At 37.2% G+C, this 19640-nt stretch overlaps 1 protein-coding gene across 6 annotated transcripts in view; it reads left to right on the forward strand.

The window, feature by feature from the left end:
• Window positions 1-19640, forward strand: part of LOC136832668 (cell adhesion molecule Dscam2-like) — a 603829-nt gene that overhangs the window by 549223 nt on the left and 34966 nt on the right. For all 6 annotated transcript variants that reach the window (XR_010851281.1, XM_067093973.1, XM_067093974.1 and 3 more), the window contains exons 10-11: window positions 10156-10300; window positions 10816-10967. Coding sequence is in view for 5 of the 6 variants with exons in the window: in XM_067093973.1 (XP_066950074.1) it covers window positions 10156-10300; window positions 10816-10967 (297 nt within the window). In the remaining variant the exon portion in view is untranslated. The remainder of the gene's footprint in view (window positions 1-10155; window positions 10301-10815; window positions 10968-19640) is intronic.

A 19640-nucleotide genomic window follows, 5' to 3' on the forward strand; every position in this document is an offset into this window, starting at 1 on the left:
TAACAATAATAGCGGTTCATTTCACAGCTGCGTTACAACTGGGGCTATTAGCGTTATTAGCGTTATTGCTGCGCTCTCGAGGCCGCTATTATCGTCCTCGTTAATAGGACTGTCGTTACTAAGACAGTTTTTGAAAAGATCTAAGTCGAGTGTGTGTTCAACTGCCTCTACGGTAATCTCACGTGTTTTTGTTATGATTTTTTTAGGCGAATTACAATCATTTGGGTTTTTAATAACTGTAAACTCATGAATGTTCACTTCTGCAATGTATTTATTCATGTATATGCATACATAAATACATATATACATATACACACGTTATTTTTAAGTGAATATTATTATTATTATTATTTATTTTTTTTATTATAGCTGTTTCACGGCATTCAGTTTGTATAGAGTCTTCTCTATTCGCCTTGCAAGTCATCTTTTCATCAGCATGTAGCTGGTATATCAAGTTTCCTAAGGACATATAAAGTTTTCCTGTTGTCTTAGATTTATTTCCTGTAACGTGTCGACAGCGCCCTGGCGGTCATCTATGAGAGTACAATAACGAACGAGTTTCGATACATGATGCGCAGGTATTTACTGCAGACATTTGTCTAATTCATTTAGATGGTTAGAAACTAAATCATCCTTATCCTATCCTGTTGCCAAAACAGTCTGATGCATGATATCAAATCTTCATCTACTGCAGCTTTTTAGTTTTCTGAAAAGAAAACTATTGTGAAGGCTCTGTCTGTCCGTCCGTACTTTTTCTATCCAAACATTTTTGAGCCCTCACTTTTTCTGTTCGCCCTCAGATCTTAAAAACTACTGAGGCTAGAGGGCTGCAAATGGGTATATTGATCATCCACCCGCCAATCATCAAACATACCAAATTGCAGCCCTCTGGCCTCAGTAGTTTTTATTTTGTTTAAGGTTAAAGTTAGTCATGATCGTGCGTCGGGCAACGATATAGGCCAGGCCACCACTGGGCCGTGGTTAAAGTATCATGGGCCGCGGCTCATACAGCATTATAGCGAGACCACCGAAAGATAGATCTATTTTCGGTGGCCTCGAGTATACGCTGTAGAAGCTGTACAGAAAACTCGATTGCGCCGAAGAAACATCGGGGCATTTTTTACTTGTTTTTTATTATGAATCATCTTTTATACGTCATCGACTCTCAGCTCTTTCGCTCATTTTACGTCTTCAGTGTTAGAAACGCAGAACAATAGTGTCGAGGTGTTTACCCTTCTTGACCTGGTCATAAGGAAGGTATGGCAGCGTTTTTGCCACATCTACATTACATCGCAACTCAGGTCAAGGGTTTATGAATCAAATCTGGGAAAAGCGGCAACGTCGAAGACGTACTACTACATGTTGGCGGTCATTTTGGTTTGGCTATAGGCCTAACCGGTGTTTCTGGCTGGTGGGTGTTGGCTCGGGTAAACCGCCCACCCCCCCCCACTGGTGTGGTTGGTATTATAGGCCGTCCAGGTGATATGCCGTAGGCATCTCTCTCTCTCTCTCTCTCTCTCTCTCTCTCTCTCCTCTCTCTCTCTCTCCTCCTCCTCCTCCTCCTCCTCCTCCTCCTCCTCCTCCTCCTCCTCCTCCTCCTCCTCCTCCTCCTCCTCCTCCTCTCTCTATGGCCATACAGCCAGTTATACATCATTTATTGAAAGAGGCATTATTATTATTATTATTATTATTATTATTATTATTATTATTATTATTATTATTATTATATGGGCCATATAGCCAGTTATAAATCATTTATTGACAGAGGTACATTTTCAAAATAATAATAATAATAATAATAATAATAATAATAATAATAATAATAATAATAATAATAATTTCACTTCGCCGGGCTTGGCCCCAAAAATCCATTGCCCAGCTGTTGACCCAAGAACTGAAGTATGTACCTGGTCGTCAGTCGATGGTGGTGGCGGTGGGTCTGTCAGAGTGAAAAAAAGAGAAATAAGCTAGTAACTTAATCTCAAAAGATTTGCTGAAACCGGGAAGGATCGATAACCTTCCAACAGGAAAAAATATTTGGCAAAAGAAACTTATTCTATAAAGGTTGATAAGTTTTCCTTTTATATAAACTCGTCTTTTGTTTTACCTGCTAGTCTCGTGCTGACTTTGTTTTAGTTTTTCAAAGAAACGTATTTTATACATTTTTATCTTTTTTTATTTTTATATTAAGCCTTCTTTTATTTTACTTGTTATTCTCGTGCTGACTTTTTTATTTATATTTTCAAAAAACATTTTATGTGTTGATAACTATTTTTTTTTATTTCTTCCCAAATAAATGTCTGTTGTTTTACTTGTTCTTCTCCAGCAAACTTTGTTTTTATTTTTTTACGAGATAGGCCTAAATTTCCGGCAATTTCCGAAAGAGCAAGGTCGTATCTTCCTCTGATGTTACGTCCCCCAGACAGACGCCTAGATCTACAGAGGCCTATATTTCGGTTTTTGCCTCAACTGCAGACTGCAATCCGAAACCCATCTGCAGTTTTCCCCCAAAACTCACTGTTCCACGGTCATTGTTCTGTACAGGACCTCGTGGAGGTCACTATCCGGTAAAATAGTGAACTAGTTTCTTCCTTCCTTTCTGGCAAAGTGGAAATAATAGTCACTGACTATTTGCTTTAAAGTTTTTTTTTTCTGTGATGTCGTGGAAGCAGATGAATTGGTCATCTGGCATACATTTTCCCCATCTAAAACGTGATGGAACAAGTAACTTTCCTAGTTTTAGTATAAGCTATAGGTCTAGATATATATATATATATATATATATATATATATATATATATATATATATATATATATATATATATATATATATATATATATATATATACAGTATATATGTATGTATGTATGTAGATACATACTGTATATATATATATATATATGTGTGTGTGTATATATATATATATATATATATATATATATATATATATATATATATATATATATATATTTATATTTTATATATATATATATTTATTTATATTTTCTTCCCAGAATAACTGAAATTCTCAGGTGATCATTTTTGAACTCTACCTTTCTCCCCTTTTGAAATGTCAAAGGTTAAATGTATAAATTCCTTCCTAAAATATCAAAGAACTTACATGCGAAACGCATTCATAAAATCTACTGGTCACTTTTGACCAGATATGTGATTGTAATAACCACAAATGCCCTTTTGTTGACATCTCGAATTCTTCGCACTTTTCTGGTATGCTTGTCACTATAAAGCCTTAGATCCAAATGCAAGATAGTGAAGTAATTCTGACGTCCGGTAGCAGAATTCGAACCAGCAACCAGTTTCAGAACGAGGTCACGTTGCCGACCTGTCCACGAGAAGGGGAAATGTTGAACTGAGTTTGAGTAAAATGGAGAACCTTTTTTCCAATTCCTTTTAAGTGGAGAGTAAAGGGGATATTTTACACTTACGCAGTCCTTTGTAAAGTGACTTTTATAATGAAACAAGTAAAACATGCGCCGAAGTTTCTTCTGCGTAGTCCAGTTTTCTGTGCCGCTTATAGTGCAGTATGAAACTCTCTGCCACCGCCCATGAAACTGTCATCCGCGGCCCATGAAAATTTCAGCCACGGGCCGGTGGTGGCCTGTGTTCTTGGCACATATAGCGGTGCCAGACGTACGATCATGGCTAAATTTAACCGCGAATAAAATAAAGACTACTGAGTCTAGAGGGCTGCAATCTGGTATATTTGATGATTGGAGGGTGGATGATCAACCTATCAGTTTGCAGCCCTCTAGCCTCAGTAGTTTTTAAGATCGACAGAAAAAGTGCGGACGGACAGACAAAGCCATCTCAATAGTTTTCTTTTACATAAAACTAAAAATGGGTGAAAATGACACTTGGTACCCTGAATGGTCAATTTATACCCAGTGTCCTCCTCTCGCTGTCGCAGGAAATGATCAATTCACATTTACCTCTATAGAAACTGCAATTGAAATGGTTCAAACTAACGTCAGTATACCTTGCAAGAAACGTCTGTCCCTCCCAATTGATATTAAAATAAAACGGTCTTGTCTGTTCCCCCTCCAAAAGGGACGGAATGGTAAAGTGATATTTTAAAATCATCTCCCATTTATGATTCCCTCTCTGCAAGGCAAAAAGGAAATGTTCAAACTTGCGTGCGTCTCCGTTCAGTCTCTGAAATATAGAGGTGAATTGAGTTTGTCCGACTCGTTCGTTGCAACCTGCTTGGAATAGTCAGATGGGAGACGTGTCCATCCCAGGAAAATGTATAGAAAATGTGCTGTTTTATTACTGAATTCTGAGCAGTAGTTAATTGATCTCTGTTTTCCCAGAAGATTAGGATGGCTGACTGCTACTACTTCTGTTTCCTATAAATATTAGCCTTATGACTGAGCCTTGAAAAACTTGCACTCTTAAGAGTTCGGGGAAATAGACGGCAGTCTTGCTTACCTCCTCTCGAAAAGAGAAAAAAATGAAACTGCCTTTTCTGTCCGCATGAAATGCCCACCGTCACGAATTGGTTTCCTCTCTCCTTTGTGGGCCAAGTGGTATCTGCGTTCCATCTTCAAGGCATTGAAATGGTTGTATGAGATCTCTCTCTCTCTCTCTCTCTCTCTCTCTCTCTCTCTCTCTCTCTCTCTCTCTCTCTCTCTCTGAAATGATGAAAGATTTGGTCAGTTCGGGTGCATTGTGTGTTTCCTTTTAAACCTAAGAAAAATTTCTTCTCTCTCTCTCTCTCTCTCTCTCTCTCTCTCTCTCTCTCTTAAATGATAAAAGATTTGGTCAGTTCAGATATACTTTGTATTTCATTTTAAAACCCAAAATACAAAACTGATCTCAGAACACGTGTTTAAGAATCTTCTGTACATACTTTGGTTTATGTATCCAATTTATAAAGGTAATAATTGGTTTAACAATTTTAGCCTCTCAAGTAGACCAGATGGGTGGTGGTAAGCATTAGTTTGGTTACCATTTTCTTTTCTATAAAGAGCCATTTAATACTGTGTGTACACTTTTTATCATCTGTTTACGCTTTGTTTTATCCTTGGCCAAAAATACTTAAGTGTAACTCCGTACGTTTTCTAATTGCAGTATTTTTTCTGTTTTTAAGTTTTCTGTAAAAAAGCTGTTGTGCCGGCTTTGTCTGTCCGTCCGCACTTTATTCTGTCCGCACTTTTTTCTGTCCACTCTCAGATCTTAAAAACTACTGAGGCTAGAGGGCTGCAAATTGGTGTTGATCATCCACCCTCCAATCATCAAACATACCAAATTGCAGCCCTCTAGCCTCAATAGCTTTTATTTTATTTAAGGATAAAGTTAGCCATAATCGAACTTCTGGCAACGATATAGGATCGGCCACCACCGTGCCGTTGTTAAAGTTTCATGGGCCGCGGCTCATACAGCACTATACCGAGACCACCGAAAGATAGATCTATTTTCGGTGGCCTTGATTATGCGCTGTAGCGGCTGTACAGAAAACTCGATTGCGCCGAAGAAACTTCGACGCATTTTTTACCTGTTTCTTCTTAAAAATGAATATTCTGTTCTCTTCGTACATTGAAAGTATTACTTCCCAAAACAAATGTTTGTAGGGTCCACGTATGCCTTGTTTACTTATACTTTTACTTACAGTCCAAAAAATATGTATTACAATGCTTACCTCGCGAAAGCTAAGATATAACTTTAATCATTATTATAATGCAACTTTCCCCTTCTATACCTGAAATACATCATTGTATTGTATTGTCGTTCAGAGAATGGAATGCAGAGTTAAATATAATGGATATAGTTACATCAACAATGTAATGAGATCACGTATTATTAAATTGCGTAAGAAAATAGGAATCTTGTTAAGAATTGAGGTACCATTGTGACAGGGAAGAAAGTCGAGAGAGAGAGAGAGAGAGAGAGAGAGAGAGAGAAAGAGAGGAATTCTTCTCTAAAAGACATATATGAATTTACGGTTGTTTTTCGTCGATTATTTATTCACGAGAGAGAGAGAGAGAGAGAGAGAGAGAGAGAGAGAGAGAGAGAGAGAGAGAGAGAGAGAGACTGTAATAACAGATGCCATGATCACATAAAAGTGTCCAGGAATTGAAAATTAATGTGGTTGAACACCAACAAACTTTTCCCAACTCCGAAACTCTTTTTTTGGAGACATCAGAAGTCCCTGTCATATCTCTCACTTGCAGGGGAGTAGACCCTCGTTTTGGGGGTTGGGAAGGGGGAAGGGAGAGGGAGGGTGTATGTGTGTGTGTATGTGGAAAGGGGGAAGGGGGAGGAATAGGAGAAAGTACTGAAGAGAGAGAGAAGGTGGGGAAGGGAGAGGGAGGGGGTATGTGTGGAAAAGGGGAAGGGGAGGAATAGGAGAAAACACTGAAAAGAGGGGAGAGAGAGAGAGAGAGAGAGAGAGAGGTGACACACAAACGTTTTGAATAATTACTGACGTACATTCTAAAACTGGATGCTTTTTGAAGGGCAAATGGTTACTCGTTTTTGGTAAACTTTTTCGTCTCTGAATCCAAGTTTTATTTCTATTTTGATGTTTTTGTTTATCAGTTATGATTGTCAGTCCATAATCAGTACAATGTAAGAAATGAAGGTGTCAAATCACTCCCCACTGATAAATATTTGTTCTAAAATTGCCTTTTTAATTTTTTGTAAAAGAAAACTATTGTCCCGGCTTGTCTGACCGTCCGCACTTTTTTCTGTCCGCACTTTTTCTGTCCGCCCTCATATCTTAAAAACTACTCAGGCTATAGGACTGCAAATTGGTATGTTGATCATCCACCCTCCAAACATCAAACTTACCAAATTGCAACCCTCTAACCTCAGTAGTTTTTATTCTATTTAAGGTTAAAATTAGCCATAATCTCCTTCGGGCAGCGCTATAGGTACCAACAGCATAGGCCACCACCGGACCTTGGCTGAGTTTCATGGCTGCGGTTAAAGTTTTATGGGCCGTGGCTGAGGCCACCACCGGACCGAAAACTCGATTGCGCCGAAGAAAATTCGTCGCATTTTTTACTTGTTAATTTCTGTTATGTAATATCCTAATTTTTACCTGGCATCGCCCTAAGTAATCTCTTCTTCCATTTCCCCTACAATAAAGTAGGCGGCAATGTACTTACAATAAACATAGAATAAAAATAAAAAAATAAAAAAGGAAAAAAGTTTATTGCACTGGTAATTTACTTTCAATAAAAATAAATAACTGACAAGTAATTGCTTAAGGCGGTGAGAAAGACACATTCCTTGCTCTACAATTTTTTTTTTATTTAAAAAGGGAAATGTTTATTGCAATCCCATGAAATCAAGATGATACAACTGGCTTCAGAATCCTACGTATTTTGCCTGTGTGGAAATCACCGATTCAAAGGTCAAACAGTTTTAAGTATCTTCATTTTTCATTTTCATTTTGTTGACGTACATTTGTATTAAATTATTTCTGTCTGAATATTTTTTTTCGAAATTGTTAGTTTTCTTGTTTTCTTGTTTTGGGTTTATCTAGATTGAAATTAAAAGAGACATATAAAACTAGATTAAAATATTTTTTTTAAATACTAACAATTTTCTCCTTAGTTTCTTCCAGACAGGCTGGAATTTATTTTAAACGCCCTAGTTTTTCCTTACAGAGAAGCCATAACAGTAATTAGAATACTCTGTATTCAAAGTATCTATCATACCATTTCACTTTTGAAAATTAATCTCGCGAAAAAAAATCATCTCAGTTTGATGGAGAAGAAGAAAAAAAACTCGTGTTATTTGGGTATTTACGTTTTATGAATGGCGTCCAGGTCGACTGGAAAATTTACCTGGATAAATTACCTGGAAAACGAACCTGGAAAATTTAAAAGCAAAGTAATGATGCCTATTCATATCTCATGCAACCGAGAGTGGCTGTCTGTAGGCCTATCTTAGGCATTTTTTAGCTTCCGAAATAGGCCTCTTTTGTGAAATTACGTTAATTCTCGTCGAGAGAGAGAGAGAGAGAGAGAGAGAGAGAGAGAGAGAGAGAGAGAGAGAGAGAGAGAGAGATTCTTCTCTAAGTGACATTTATGAATTTACGTTCTTCTACGTTAAGTAGTTATTCGAGAGAAAGAGAGAGAGAGACAGCGAGAGATTCTTCTCTATGTGACATTTATGAATTTACCTTATTTCTTGTCAAGTAGATGTTCTTAAGAGAGAGAAAGAGAGAGAGAGAGAGAGAGAGAGAGAGAGAGAGAGAGAGAGAGAGAGAGAGAGAGAGAGAGATATTCTTCTCTATGTGACATTTAAAAATTAACCTCATTTCTCGTCAATTAGACATTCTTAGAGAGAGAGAGAGAGAGAGAGAGAGAGAGAGAGAGAGAGAGAGAGAAAGAATTCCAAATTCCCCTCTTCCTGTGTTTTTGTGACCCAAATTCCTCTCTTCCTCAATTTACGTCCATTTTCGCTGCCAAATCTCTTGTCACTGAAGTTACTGAAGTTACTGTAGAAGTTAATAATAAGGGATATGTTTACTCTAGTAATGGAGATCAGGATATTGGATAGCAGTTCACCTTAGGAAACGATATGCTGGATATCAACTGGCCATAGGAAACAAGGTATTGGATATCAACTCTCCATGGAAAACAAAATATTGGCTATCAACTCGACATAGAAAACAAGATATTAGATATCAACTCTCCATGGAAAACGAGATATTGGTATTAATTCTCCATGGAAAACGAGATATTGGATATCAACCCTCCATGGAAAACGAGATATTGGATATCAACTCTCCATGGAAAACGAGATATTGGGTATTAACTCTCCATGGAAAACGAGATATTGGATATCAACCCTCCATGGAAAACGAGATATTAGATATCAACTCGCCATAGGAAACAAGATATTGGATATCAACTCGCCACAGAAAAGGAGATATTGGATATCAACTGTCCAGGGAAAACGAGATATTGTATATCAACTCTCCATAGAAACAAGATATTGGATATCAACTGCCCATAGAAAACGAGATATTGAATATCAACTCTCATGGAAAACGAGATATTGGATATCAACTTGCCATAGAAACGAGATATTGGGTATCAACTCTCCATAGAAAACTAGATATTGGATATCAACTCTCCATGGAAAATGAGGCATTGCATAGCAACTCTCCGTGGAAAACGAGATATTGGATGTCAACTCTTCATGGAAAACGAGATATTGGATATCAACTCTCCATGGAAAACGAGATATTGGATACCAACTCGCCATAAAAACGAGATATCGGATATCAACTCCCTATACAAAACGAGATATTGGATATCAAACGAGATATTGGAAATCAACTCCCCATAGAAAACGAGATATTGGATACTAACCCGCCGCAGAAAACGAGATACGAGATTACCCCTCTCATCCCGTCTACCAAAATATTCCGGGAATAATATTTCTTTCCCCTTCTCCTTTTTTGAATGTCTCTAATTATCCCTCGAGCTCGATTTGAAGAGACTAATTAAGGATGCTGCTAAATTATCTTCTGATTGGCAGGTCTAATTGAGGTCCCATTTGGACGAACTTGAGGGATAGTTTTAAGAGTTGGTCGGGAGAGGGAATTTCTTTCTTGGGCGTCTTCAGTTCGACTCGAGGTTGCTGAAACGCGTTTTCAGAATAGACCCCTCCCCTTCTTTTTAGACGTCCTGGGACTCTTTTTAAAGTGTATATTTAAAAGGAAATTTGACTTTCCTGATCTCTAGGTCTTATAATATACTGTAAGATATACGAAAAGAAAACTAATTTTGCCCTATTATTATGGAACAAGCCCCGGGAGGAGCCATTGACATGAAATTCAAGCCTCCAAAGAGTATGGCGTTCATCTGAAAGAAGTTACAGAAGACAGTAGGAAACAGAGAGAGAGAGAGAGAGAGAGAGAGAGAGAGAGAGAGAGAGAGAGAGAGAGAGAGAGAGAGAGAGAGTTTTGATTGAAAAGTATTGGAGTAAGACCACCACAGGGTCCAAAGAATACAATGTTCGTCTGACAGAAGTTACAGAACATAACAGAACACACAGAAAGAAGAGATGAGATATTAGAAAAGAAAATAAAGAAGATAAACCAATAGATTAATAAATAAACAGATGAAAATATTGTATAACATTTATTAACTAATATTTTCTTTCTTCCACAGATACGCTGCCTGTGTTGAAGTACAGATTCATTGAACAGACTTTACAGCCTGGTCCTTCTGTCAGTCTCAAGTGCATAGCATCAGGGAGCCCGACGCCCTCTGTCACCTGGACCCTAGACGGATTCCCTGTTTGGCATTCTGATAGGTGAGAGAGAGAGAGAGAGAGAGAGAGAGAGAGAGAGAGTTGAAAAGTAGTGGATTGAGAGTTTTCATTAAAAATATAAAATTAAGAGAGAGGAGAGAGAGACAGTTTTAATGGAAAAATATTGGATTGTGTGTGTGTGTATGAGAGAGAGAGAGAGAGAGAGAGAGAGAGAGAGAGAGAGAGAGAGAGAGAGAGAGATTGAAAAGTAGTGGATTGAGAGTTTTCATTATAAAGTACAGAATTAAGAGAGAGAAAGAGAGAGAGAGATGGTTTTAATGGAAAAGTATTGGTTTGAGAGAGAGAGAGAGAGAGAGATTGATTTGAAAAGTATTGGATGAGAGTTTTATTTGTAAAAGCAAGGAGAGAGAGAGAGAGAGAGAGAGAGAGAGAGAGAGAGAGAGAGAGAGAGAGAGCTTTAATTTCAAAGTGCAGAATCTTGTGTATGTGTGAGAGAGAGAGAAAAAAATACATTATCCTCTAATCGCCCTTCCCCCTCCCCTCATTCTCCCCTACAGGCTGGTCCTGGGGCAATACGTGAGTGTCGACGGTGACGTCATATCCCATGTAAACGTGTCCAGTGTAGCTCCAATTGACGGGGGACTGTACCGTTGTACCGCAACAAACGCCGTGGGCAGCATAAGCCACGCGGCTCGTCTGAACGTGTATGGTAAATAATACTTAATGTGTCGTATAATATCTTTAAAAATGGGAATTATTGTTATTACTTTTATTCCTAGTTCGTGCGGGTGTTTGTTTGCCTGCCCATCATCATCATCATCATCATCATCATCATCATTATTATTATTATTATTATTATTATTATTATTATTATTATTATTATTATCCAGATGATTAACCCTATTCAATGGAACAAGTTCACCACAGGAACCACTGAAATTCAAGTTTTAAAGAATATTATTATTATTATTATTATTATTATTATTATTATTATTATTATTATTATTATTATTCAAAAGATAAACCCTTATTCATATGGAACAAGCCTTTTAAACAGGTCTTGAAATTATTCCAAAGAATATTATGGTGTTCATTTGAAAGAAATAACAGAAGGTAAGAAGTACAAAAAGAAGAGATCAGTTATTAGAAAATGAAAAAAAAATTAATAAATCAATATGTAAACAGATAAAAATATAAATAAATCCAGTAAAATATAAAGGCAGTAACTCGTTGCATCTTATCGCTTAACCTTTAGAGGTTCTCATTGCACACATTCCTCACACATTCCTCTCAGTGTACTTTCGTTTTTTGGCTTATGCCTTTGATGGGCACAAACTTTCTCTGTTTGGAGAAAGTTTATTTAAAAGGCCAGGATCCGCTGAAGAATAAATTATATTAACATTCTTCGCTCTCGACTGCCTTTCCAACCCTGACGCGAAATTTTGGGGGGCCACATTGAACCACAAAATAAAACTCTCGTCTCGAGATTAACTTGACACTAACTTTTCCCAGTTAGGTAAGTTGGAGTCGAAGTATATTTGGGACCTCAGGTAGAGCCTGAGGCAAAAGAATAAAATAAAATCAGATTAAATCTGCTTGAAGAATTCCGAGGGATACAAAGCAATCTGGTCCGTTTTCCAACCCCCAAAATTTTGTGGTAGGAATAAACCAGAGGCGTCTCTTGAGGAATCACGGGAATTTTTTATTTGAAGAATGCAATGAATGGTAGGTGTATCAAAAATATACTGTATATATATATCAGTTATATATAAAATATATAAAAATTAATAAATCAATATGTAATTACTAAAAGGATCATTCAAACTGGATAATTTAATGGAGTTTTTATTCAAAAAGTTACAAGCTTTCTTGGACAAACAGTCCACATTATCAAGTATCCATACAATGCAATCATAGTCGCTGTATTTATAGAGGTACTTTTAATCCTATAATGCAGCTCTTCCTGTGTGACCTCCATTCTCTCTTGACCTTGGTCTTTCTCTGATCCCTGGTTCCAGATGTCCGTTTTCCGTGCGTTTTTGGTTTTTTCTTCGTTTATGCCTGTGGAGTTTGATTTTTCTAGATATGCTGTCTTCAAAGCCGTTTCCGGTGTTTGCCATCGTGTTTTGGCGAAAGTTTAGGCGTTCTTACAACCAGTCTAGATGTTTTGTTGGTGTTCCTGTACAGAAAAATCATATTTTCCCAGTCTATTCTGTGATCATTTTCCCAACAGTGTTTGGCAACTGCCGACTCGATTATAATGCCTTATGTTCTGCAGACCCTGCTCTTTACATGATTTGCCAGAATATACCCTTCTTATTCTAGACACGCTGCCATATAAACCCCCTCTAATCTCTTCCCCTCTACCGACTTTTGTTTCTAATATTTTAAATGGTGTTTTTTGTAGCTCTATCAATTTAAATTATTTAGCTTCCTGTTGTTAGGTGCAATAGAGTTGTTGTCCGAACTGTAATTATTTTCTTTCCTACCAAATGTTCCTTTTCAATCCTTTCCCTCTGGGAGTTTTTCCTGCTTTGATATGTGCCCACTCCCACCAATACTTAGGGTAGCTAAAACTCTCCCTCAGGTAATCCAACTCTTCGTCTAAAAATTCGGGACTGCAAATCCTATAAGCCCTGATGGCCAAGTCATTAAAATCCTATTTTTATTTCTTTCCTATGACTGGAGAACCTATGTATGTATGAATTGGTGTGTGTCTTCTTCCTATATACCTTGAATTTTAAATTCTCCCTACCCTCTTGACGAAAAAAACCATTATATACCGTGGCCATGGGTTCAAGTCTTTCACCAATTCTAGCCAACATCTTTATGGAATGGTTTGAAAAGGAAGAGGTGGGCAAAGTAAATAAAGGGAACTTAAATATCGTAAAATGGGTAAGATATGTTGATGACATCTTGATCATTTACAAGGGAGAAAGGGAAGATCTACACAAGTTTTTAGAAAACATAAATAAACTAAATGAACACATCAAGTTCACATTAGAAGAAGAGAAGGAAGGAGAAATTCCTTTCTTGGATGTCCTGGTCAAGAGGGTAGGGGAGAATTTAAAATTCAAGGTATATAGGAAGAAGACACACACCAATTCATACATACATAGGTTCTCCAGTCATAGGAAAGAAATAAAAATAGGATTAATGACAGGGTTGGCCATCAGGGCTTATAGGATTTGCAGTCCCGAATTTTTAGACGAAGAGTTGGATTACCTGAGGGAGAGTTTTTAGGAGATTAGGCTACCCTAAGTATTGGTGGGAGGGGCACATATCAAAGCAAGGAAAAACTATTTTGGGAGAGGGAAAGGATTGAAAAGGAACATTTGGTAGGAAAGAAAATAATTACAGTTCCGGACAACAACTCTATTGCACCCATCAACAGGAAGCTAAATAATTTCAAATTGATAGGCAGCTACAAAAACACCATTAGGAATAAAATAGTTAGAAACAAAAAGTCGGTAGAGGGGGAAGAGATTAGAGGGGGTTTATATGGAGCGTGTCTAGACTGTGAAGAAGGGTACTATGGCGAAACTGGCAAATCATGTAAAGAGCGAAGCAAACAACATCTGCAGAACATAAGGCATTATAATCAGACGTCGGCAGTTGCCAAACACTGTTGGGAAAATGATCACAGAATAGACTGGGAAAATATGAGTTTTCTGTACAGGAACACCAACAAAACATCTAGACTGGTTGAGAGAACGCCTTCATAACTTGCGCCAACAACACGATGGCAGGGAACACCGGAAACGGCTTTGAAGACAGCATATCTAGAAAAATCATATACTCCACAGTAGCAAGGAAACGAAGAAAAACGCAAGAGAACGCACGGAAAACGGACATCTGGAACCAGGGATCAGAGAAAGACCAAGGTCAAGAGAGGGTGGAGGTCACACAGGAGGCGATTATAACCCAGCACACAGATATAAATACAGCCGGACTATGCGTTTGCTCATTGTACGGATTCCCTTTGATTGGACTGTTTGTCCAAGAAAGCTTGTAACTTTGTGAATAAAAACTCCATTAAATACCATCCAGTTTGAATGAGGTCCTTTTAGTAATTCTACTAATGCACAGAACAATTGTGTATCTGTAATTATATATATATCTATATATATATATATATATATATATATATATATATATATATATATATATATATATATATATTGCTAGAGAGAGAGAGAGAGAGAGAGAGAGAGAGAGAGCACAGATATCCAAAAATACAAATGATGCTTCCGTGTAAAATCTGCCTTGAACAGTGTGTGTGTGTGTGTGAGAGAGAGAGAGAGAGAGAGAGAGAGAGAGAGAGAGAGAGAGAGAGAGACGGGTATCCAGTGCTACAAATTGTACTATCTGTGTAAATCCTCTCCTTAACAGTGAGAAAATTAATACATTTTGTCTTTCAGTGTTTCCCTTTATTTATCTTTGTACCTTTATTTATCTCCACCTTTATTCTTTCTCTCTCCTCCACGCCCCTTTTCTTCTGTTTATCCTTTCTCCATTGACTTCTTCTTCTTCTTCTTTTTCTTTTTCTCCTCCCCTACGTATTCCATTATCTGCTTCCTCGACGATTTCTGAAGATTTCCATAACGTCATCTGGCAGCCATTTTCCTTTTGCTTTTATCTTAGCCTGTTAAATATTCATTCTCTCTCTCTCTCTCTCTCTCTCTCTCTCTCTCTCTCTCTCTCTCTCTCTCTCTCAAAGACATATCATAGGTTACACAGCAACCATCATTTGTATCACTGGCTATCTGTTCTCTCTCTCTCTCTCTCTCTCTCTCTCTCTCTCTCTCTCTCTCTCTCTCTCTCTCTCTCTCTCTCCTACTGTTAAAGACAATGTTGACACAGCAACCATAATTTATATTAATGGATATCTGGTTACTCTCTCTCTCTCTCTCTCTCTCTCTCTCTCTCTCTCTCTCTCTCTCTCTCTCTCTCTCTCTCCTTTCATAATCCTTTCCCTATATTCCAACCTCGTTACTACCGCCACCACTAGATCCGTAATTTCTTGAAGAGTCCTTCGCCCTTCTTATCCTCCTCCCCCTCTCCTCCTCCTCCTCCTCCACCTCCTCCTCTTTCTCCTCCTTCTCCTTGGTCCTTCTTCTCTCTCTCCTTCACCTCCTCCTTCACCTTGGAACTCCAGAAGGAGGCGGCCTAATCAAGGAAGAGGCTGAATCGGGAAATTAGTCGTGCAAAATTCAATTTGGGGTTTGATTGGCTAAGACGCCATGTCACCCTTCACAAGATTTTTTCTCCAGGGGTTTGAGGGAGAGAGAGAGAGAGAGAGAGAGAGAGAGAGAGAGAGAGAGAGAGAGAGAGAGGCTGCGTTAAAGATGGAGGAGAATTGACAGGCTTGGAATTACTTACTTACATTGATCGTCTATAATATACTTTCATTTTTGGGGAAATTTGTCACCTTACCAGCTGAGAGAGTGAGAGAATTGACAGACTTGGAATTCCTTACCTACATTAATCTTATACTGTACTTTACATTTTACTTTCATGATGTGTGATTTTGTAACTATACAAACTGAAGTACGCATGCGCGATAAGACAGGTATTCAATGCGCATCAGCGATAGGACAGAGACTCAGTACCCATGCGCGATGGGATAGGTATTCAGTGCGCATGCGCGCTGGGACAGGGACTCAGTACGCATGCGCGCTGTGACAAGAAAGATCATTATGACAAAATCCTTTTTGAATTTCTTTTGTAAAACTCTGAATTGATTTGGTATAAGTGAATGGTTTCGGGAATAGAATTATCATATTTTGTAAACTGTTAAAGAACGCTTTCTCTCCTTAAACTTTCTAAGTTCTAAGCTTTCTAAGTTCTTAAGTTCTAAGTTTGTAAGTTCTAAGGTTACTAAATTCTAAATGTTCTAAATCGTAAGCATTAAAGTTCTAAGTTTCTAAGTTCTAGGCATTCTCAGTTCTACACTTTCTAAATTCTAAGCTTTTCAAGTTCAAAGTTCTAAGCTTTCTAAATTCTAAGCTTTTCAAGTTCAAAGTTCTAAGCTTTCTAAATTCTAAGCTTTTCAAGTTCAAAGTTCTAAGCTTTCTAAATTCTAAGCTTTTCAAGTGCTAAGTTCTAAGCTTTCTAAATTCTAATCTTTTCAAGTTCAAAGTTCTAAGCTTTCTAAATTCTAAGCTTTTCAAGTTCTAAGCTTCTAAACTTTCTTAATTCTAAGATAAAAATTTTAAGTTCTAAACTTTGTAATTTCTAAGCTTTTTAAGTTCTAAGCCTTCAGATTTTTCAGTTTCTAAGCTTTCTAAGTTCTAAGCTTTCTAAATTCTAAACTTCCTAATTCTAAGCTTTCTAGGTTTCTAGGTTCTAAGCTTTCTAAGTTGTAAACTTTCTAAATTCTAAGCGTTCTAAGTGCTGGGTTGTCTAAACTTTAAGTTTCCACTTTCTAGGCTTTTAAAGTTCTAAATTTCTAAGTTCGAAGCTCTCAAGTTGTAAGTTTATAAGTTCGAAGCTCTCAAGTTCTAAGTTTCTAAGTTCTAAGCTTTTTAATTTCTAAGTTTTAAGTTCCAAGCTTTCTAATTTCTAAGTTTTAAGTTCCAAGCTTTCTCAGTTCTAAGCTTTCTTAGTCCTAATTTTTCAAAGTTCTAAGCTCTCTAAGTTATAAGTTTCTAAGATCTAAGCTTTCTAAATTCTGAGCTTACTAAATTCTAAGCTTTTTAAGTTGTAAGTTCTAAGGGTTCTTCATTCTAAGTCTCTATGCTTTCTAAGTTTCTAAGCTTTCTAAGTTCTAAGTTCCTAAGTTTTCATCGTTTTCATGAATATCATTGATAGCTTTTTATTACAAGATTTTAAGTCGATGCATAAACTCTGTATCCCAGCTTATGTTTAGGTATAAATAATACACAATGCATTTTTATTTTCATCTTCGCAAACTACAAAATTAAGACTTTACAAAAGATACAGTCGGTAAATTCTGTAGCATTCTGTATTTGTAAGTATAATCCCCTACGTAGTCATTCATACTGTCAAAAGGAAAACATTCAATTATATATCATTTTGCAAACATGAGATAAAGACTTGCTATTTGGTCGGAGTATTTCCAATGAAAGCAAGTCCTACGCTCTCCATTAAAGTTGATCTCTCTCTCTCTCTCTCTCTCTCTCTCTCTCTCTCTCTCTCTCTCTCTCTCTCTCTCTCTCTCTCGTGAATAACTACTTGACGAGAATTAACGTATACTGTATAGTCATAAATGCCTTCTAGAACAGAATAATCTTATCTCTCTCTCTCTCTCTCTCTCTCTCTCTCTCTCTCTCTCTCTCTCTCTCTCTCTCTCTCCCTATGATCTCGCGATATACAAAGGTAGTTTATTATCATCTCTTATCTGAGTCGCTCAAACATTGCTGAATGCCGCTGATTTGCAAAAGCACACACACACACAGATTCTGTACGAAAAGGCCTTTATGACTATATACGTTAATTCTCGTCAGGTAGTTATTCACGAGAGAGAGAGAGAGAGAGAAAGAGAGAGAATAGAGTCTTCTGCTGTTGCAATCTGCAATCTGCAATAAGGGTAATTGAGGCGGCCCAATTAATCTGCAACAAGACTTGTCTTTTCGTTCCGCTGAATTTAACAAGAGCCATTTCAGAGATTAATTAACGTGGTGGGTAAAGCCGAACATGTTTAAATTGCTTTCAATCGCAGGATACTAAAAAAAAAAAAATAAATCGCTTTCAATCGGAGGATACTAAAAAAATTATTTGCGCTCAATCGCAGGATACTAAAAAAATAAAATGCTTTCATTCGCAGGATACTAAAAAAAATAAATTGTTTTCACTCGCAGGATACTTAAAAATAAATTGCCTTCAATCGCAGGATACTAAGAAAATACATTTCTTTCACTCGCAGGATACTTAAAAATAAATTGCTTTCAGTCGCAGGATACTAAAAAAATAATTTGCTTTCACTCGCGGGATACTTAAAAATAAATTGCTTTCAATTGCAGGATACAAAAAAATACGTTGATTTCAATCGCAGGATACTAAAAAAATAAATTGCTTTCAATCGCAGGATACTTAAAAATAAATTGCTTTCAATCGCAGGATACTTAAAAATAAATTGCTTTCAATCGCAGGTTATTAAAAAAATAAATTGCTTTCACTCGCAGGATACTTAAAAATAAATTGCTTTCAATTGCAGGTTACTAAAAAAATAAATTGCTTTCACTCGCAGGACACTTAAAAATAAATTGCTTTCACTCGCAGGATACTTAAAAATAAATTGCTTTCACTCGCAGGATACTTAAAAATAAATTGCTTTCACTCGCAGGATACTTAAAAATAAATTGCTTTCAGTCGCAGGATATTAAAAAAATAAATTGCTTTCATTCGCAGGATGCTTAAAAATAAATTGCTTTCAATCGCAGGATACTAAAAAAAAATACGTTGCTTTCAATCGCAGGATACTAAAAAAATAAATTACTTTCACTCGCAGGATACTTAAAAATAAATTGCTTTCAATCGTAGGATACTAAAAAAACGTTGCTCTCAATAGCAGGATGCTAAAAAAATAAATTGCTTTCAACCGCAGGATACTAAAAAAAAATAAAAGGATTCGTCAGTTTGTGTCTGCTTGCTTGCTTGCGTGTTCCAAGCTATCAAGCAGGCGAACGCAGGAGGCTGGAGAATGCCCAGGTTCATATATATACGCACACACACACTTGCATATGCAAATACGCACACGCAAGCACGCGTTGGAAAATAGGACACAGTGGCTTTTGATGGCGAAAAAAGAACGATGTTCGGAGTTGCTAATGTTCCTGCTACGTGATTTCTTGCAAGCGGAGTTTCTTGCTTGCTTGCTTACTTTTGATCCGAGGTCCATTTTTTGCAATTTTCAAAAGAGAGGAACTTTAATGTATATCCTCCCTGTTGCTGATCTCGGGGCACCATGAATAATAATGGCGTCGCATAGAATATGGTGATTGTGAATTATGCACTTGTTCACTGAGTTCTTCATTTGTTTCTTTTTTTTTTTGGGGGGGGCGGGGAAGGGCATGGAACTATGCCACTGAAAAGGTGATTTATTTCGTTTTCAAGCGGATATATATATGTGAGGTTATATGCCGATATAGCTTCGTGTCCCATGGTGGTCACCAAAAGTTAATTATAAGGAACGAATTAGAGATGGTCAGATAACATAAATAATTGAAAACAACTGATAAGAAAAAAAATCAACATTGAGACGGAATTGGAAGGTGAAACAACCAGTTGTTTATCTGTTGTGTGTTGACGCAACAAATGAGGAAAGAGGAAGAGGTGGCTTAGCGGGTGCTTCTGTTTCGTTTGCTCTCGTATTTCAGACTAAAACTTATATGTACATATAATATATATACAATATATT

The sequence above is a fragment of the Macrobrachium rosenbergii genome, chromosome 50 (genome assembly GCF_040412425.1).
Source record: "Macrobrachium rosenbergii isolate ZJJX-2024 chromosome 50, ASM4041242v1, whole genome shotgun sequence".
NCBI classification, from domain to species: domain Eukaryota; kingdom Metazoa; phylum Arthropoda; class Malacostraca; order Decapoda; family Palaemonidae; genus Macrobrachium; species Macrobrachium rosenbergii.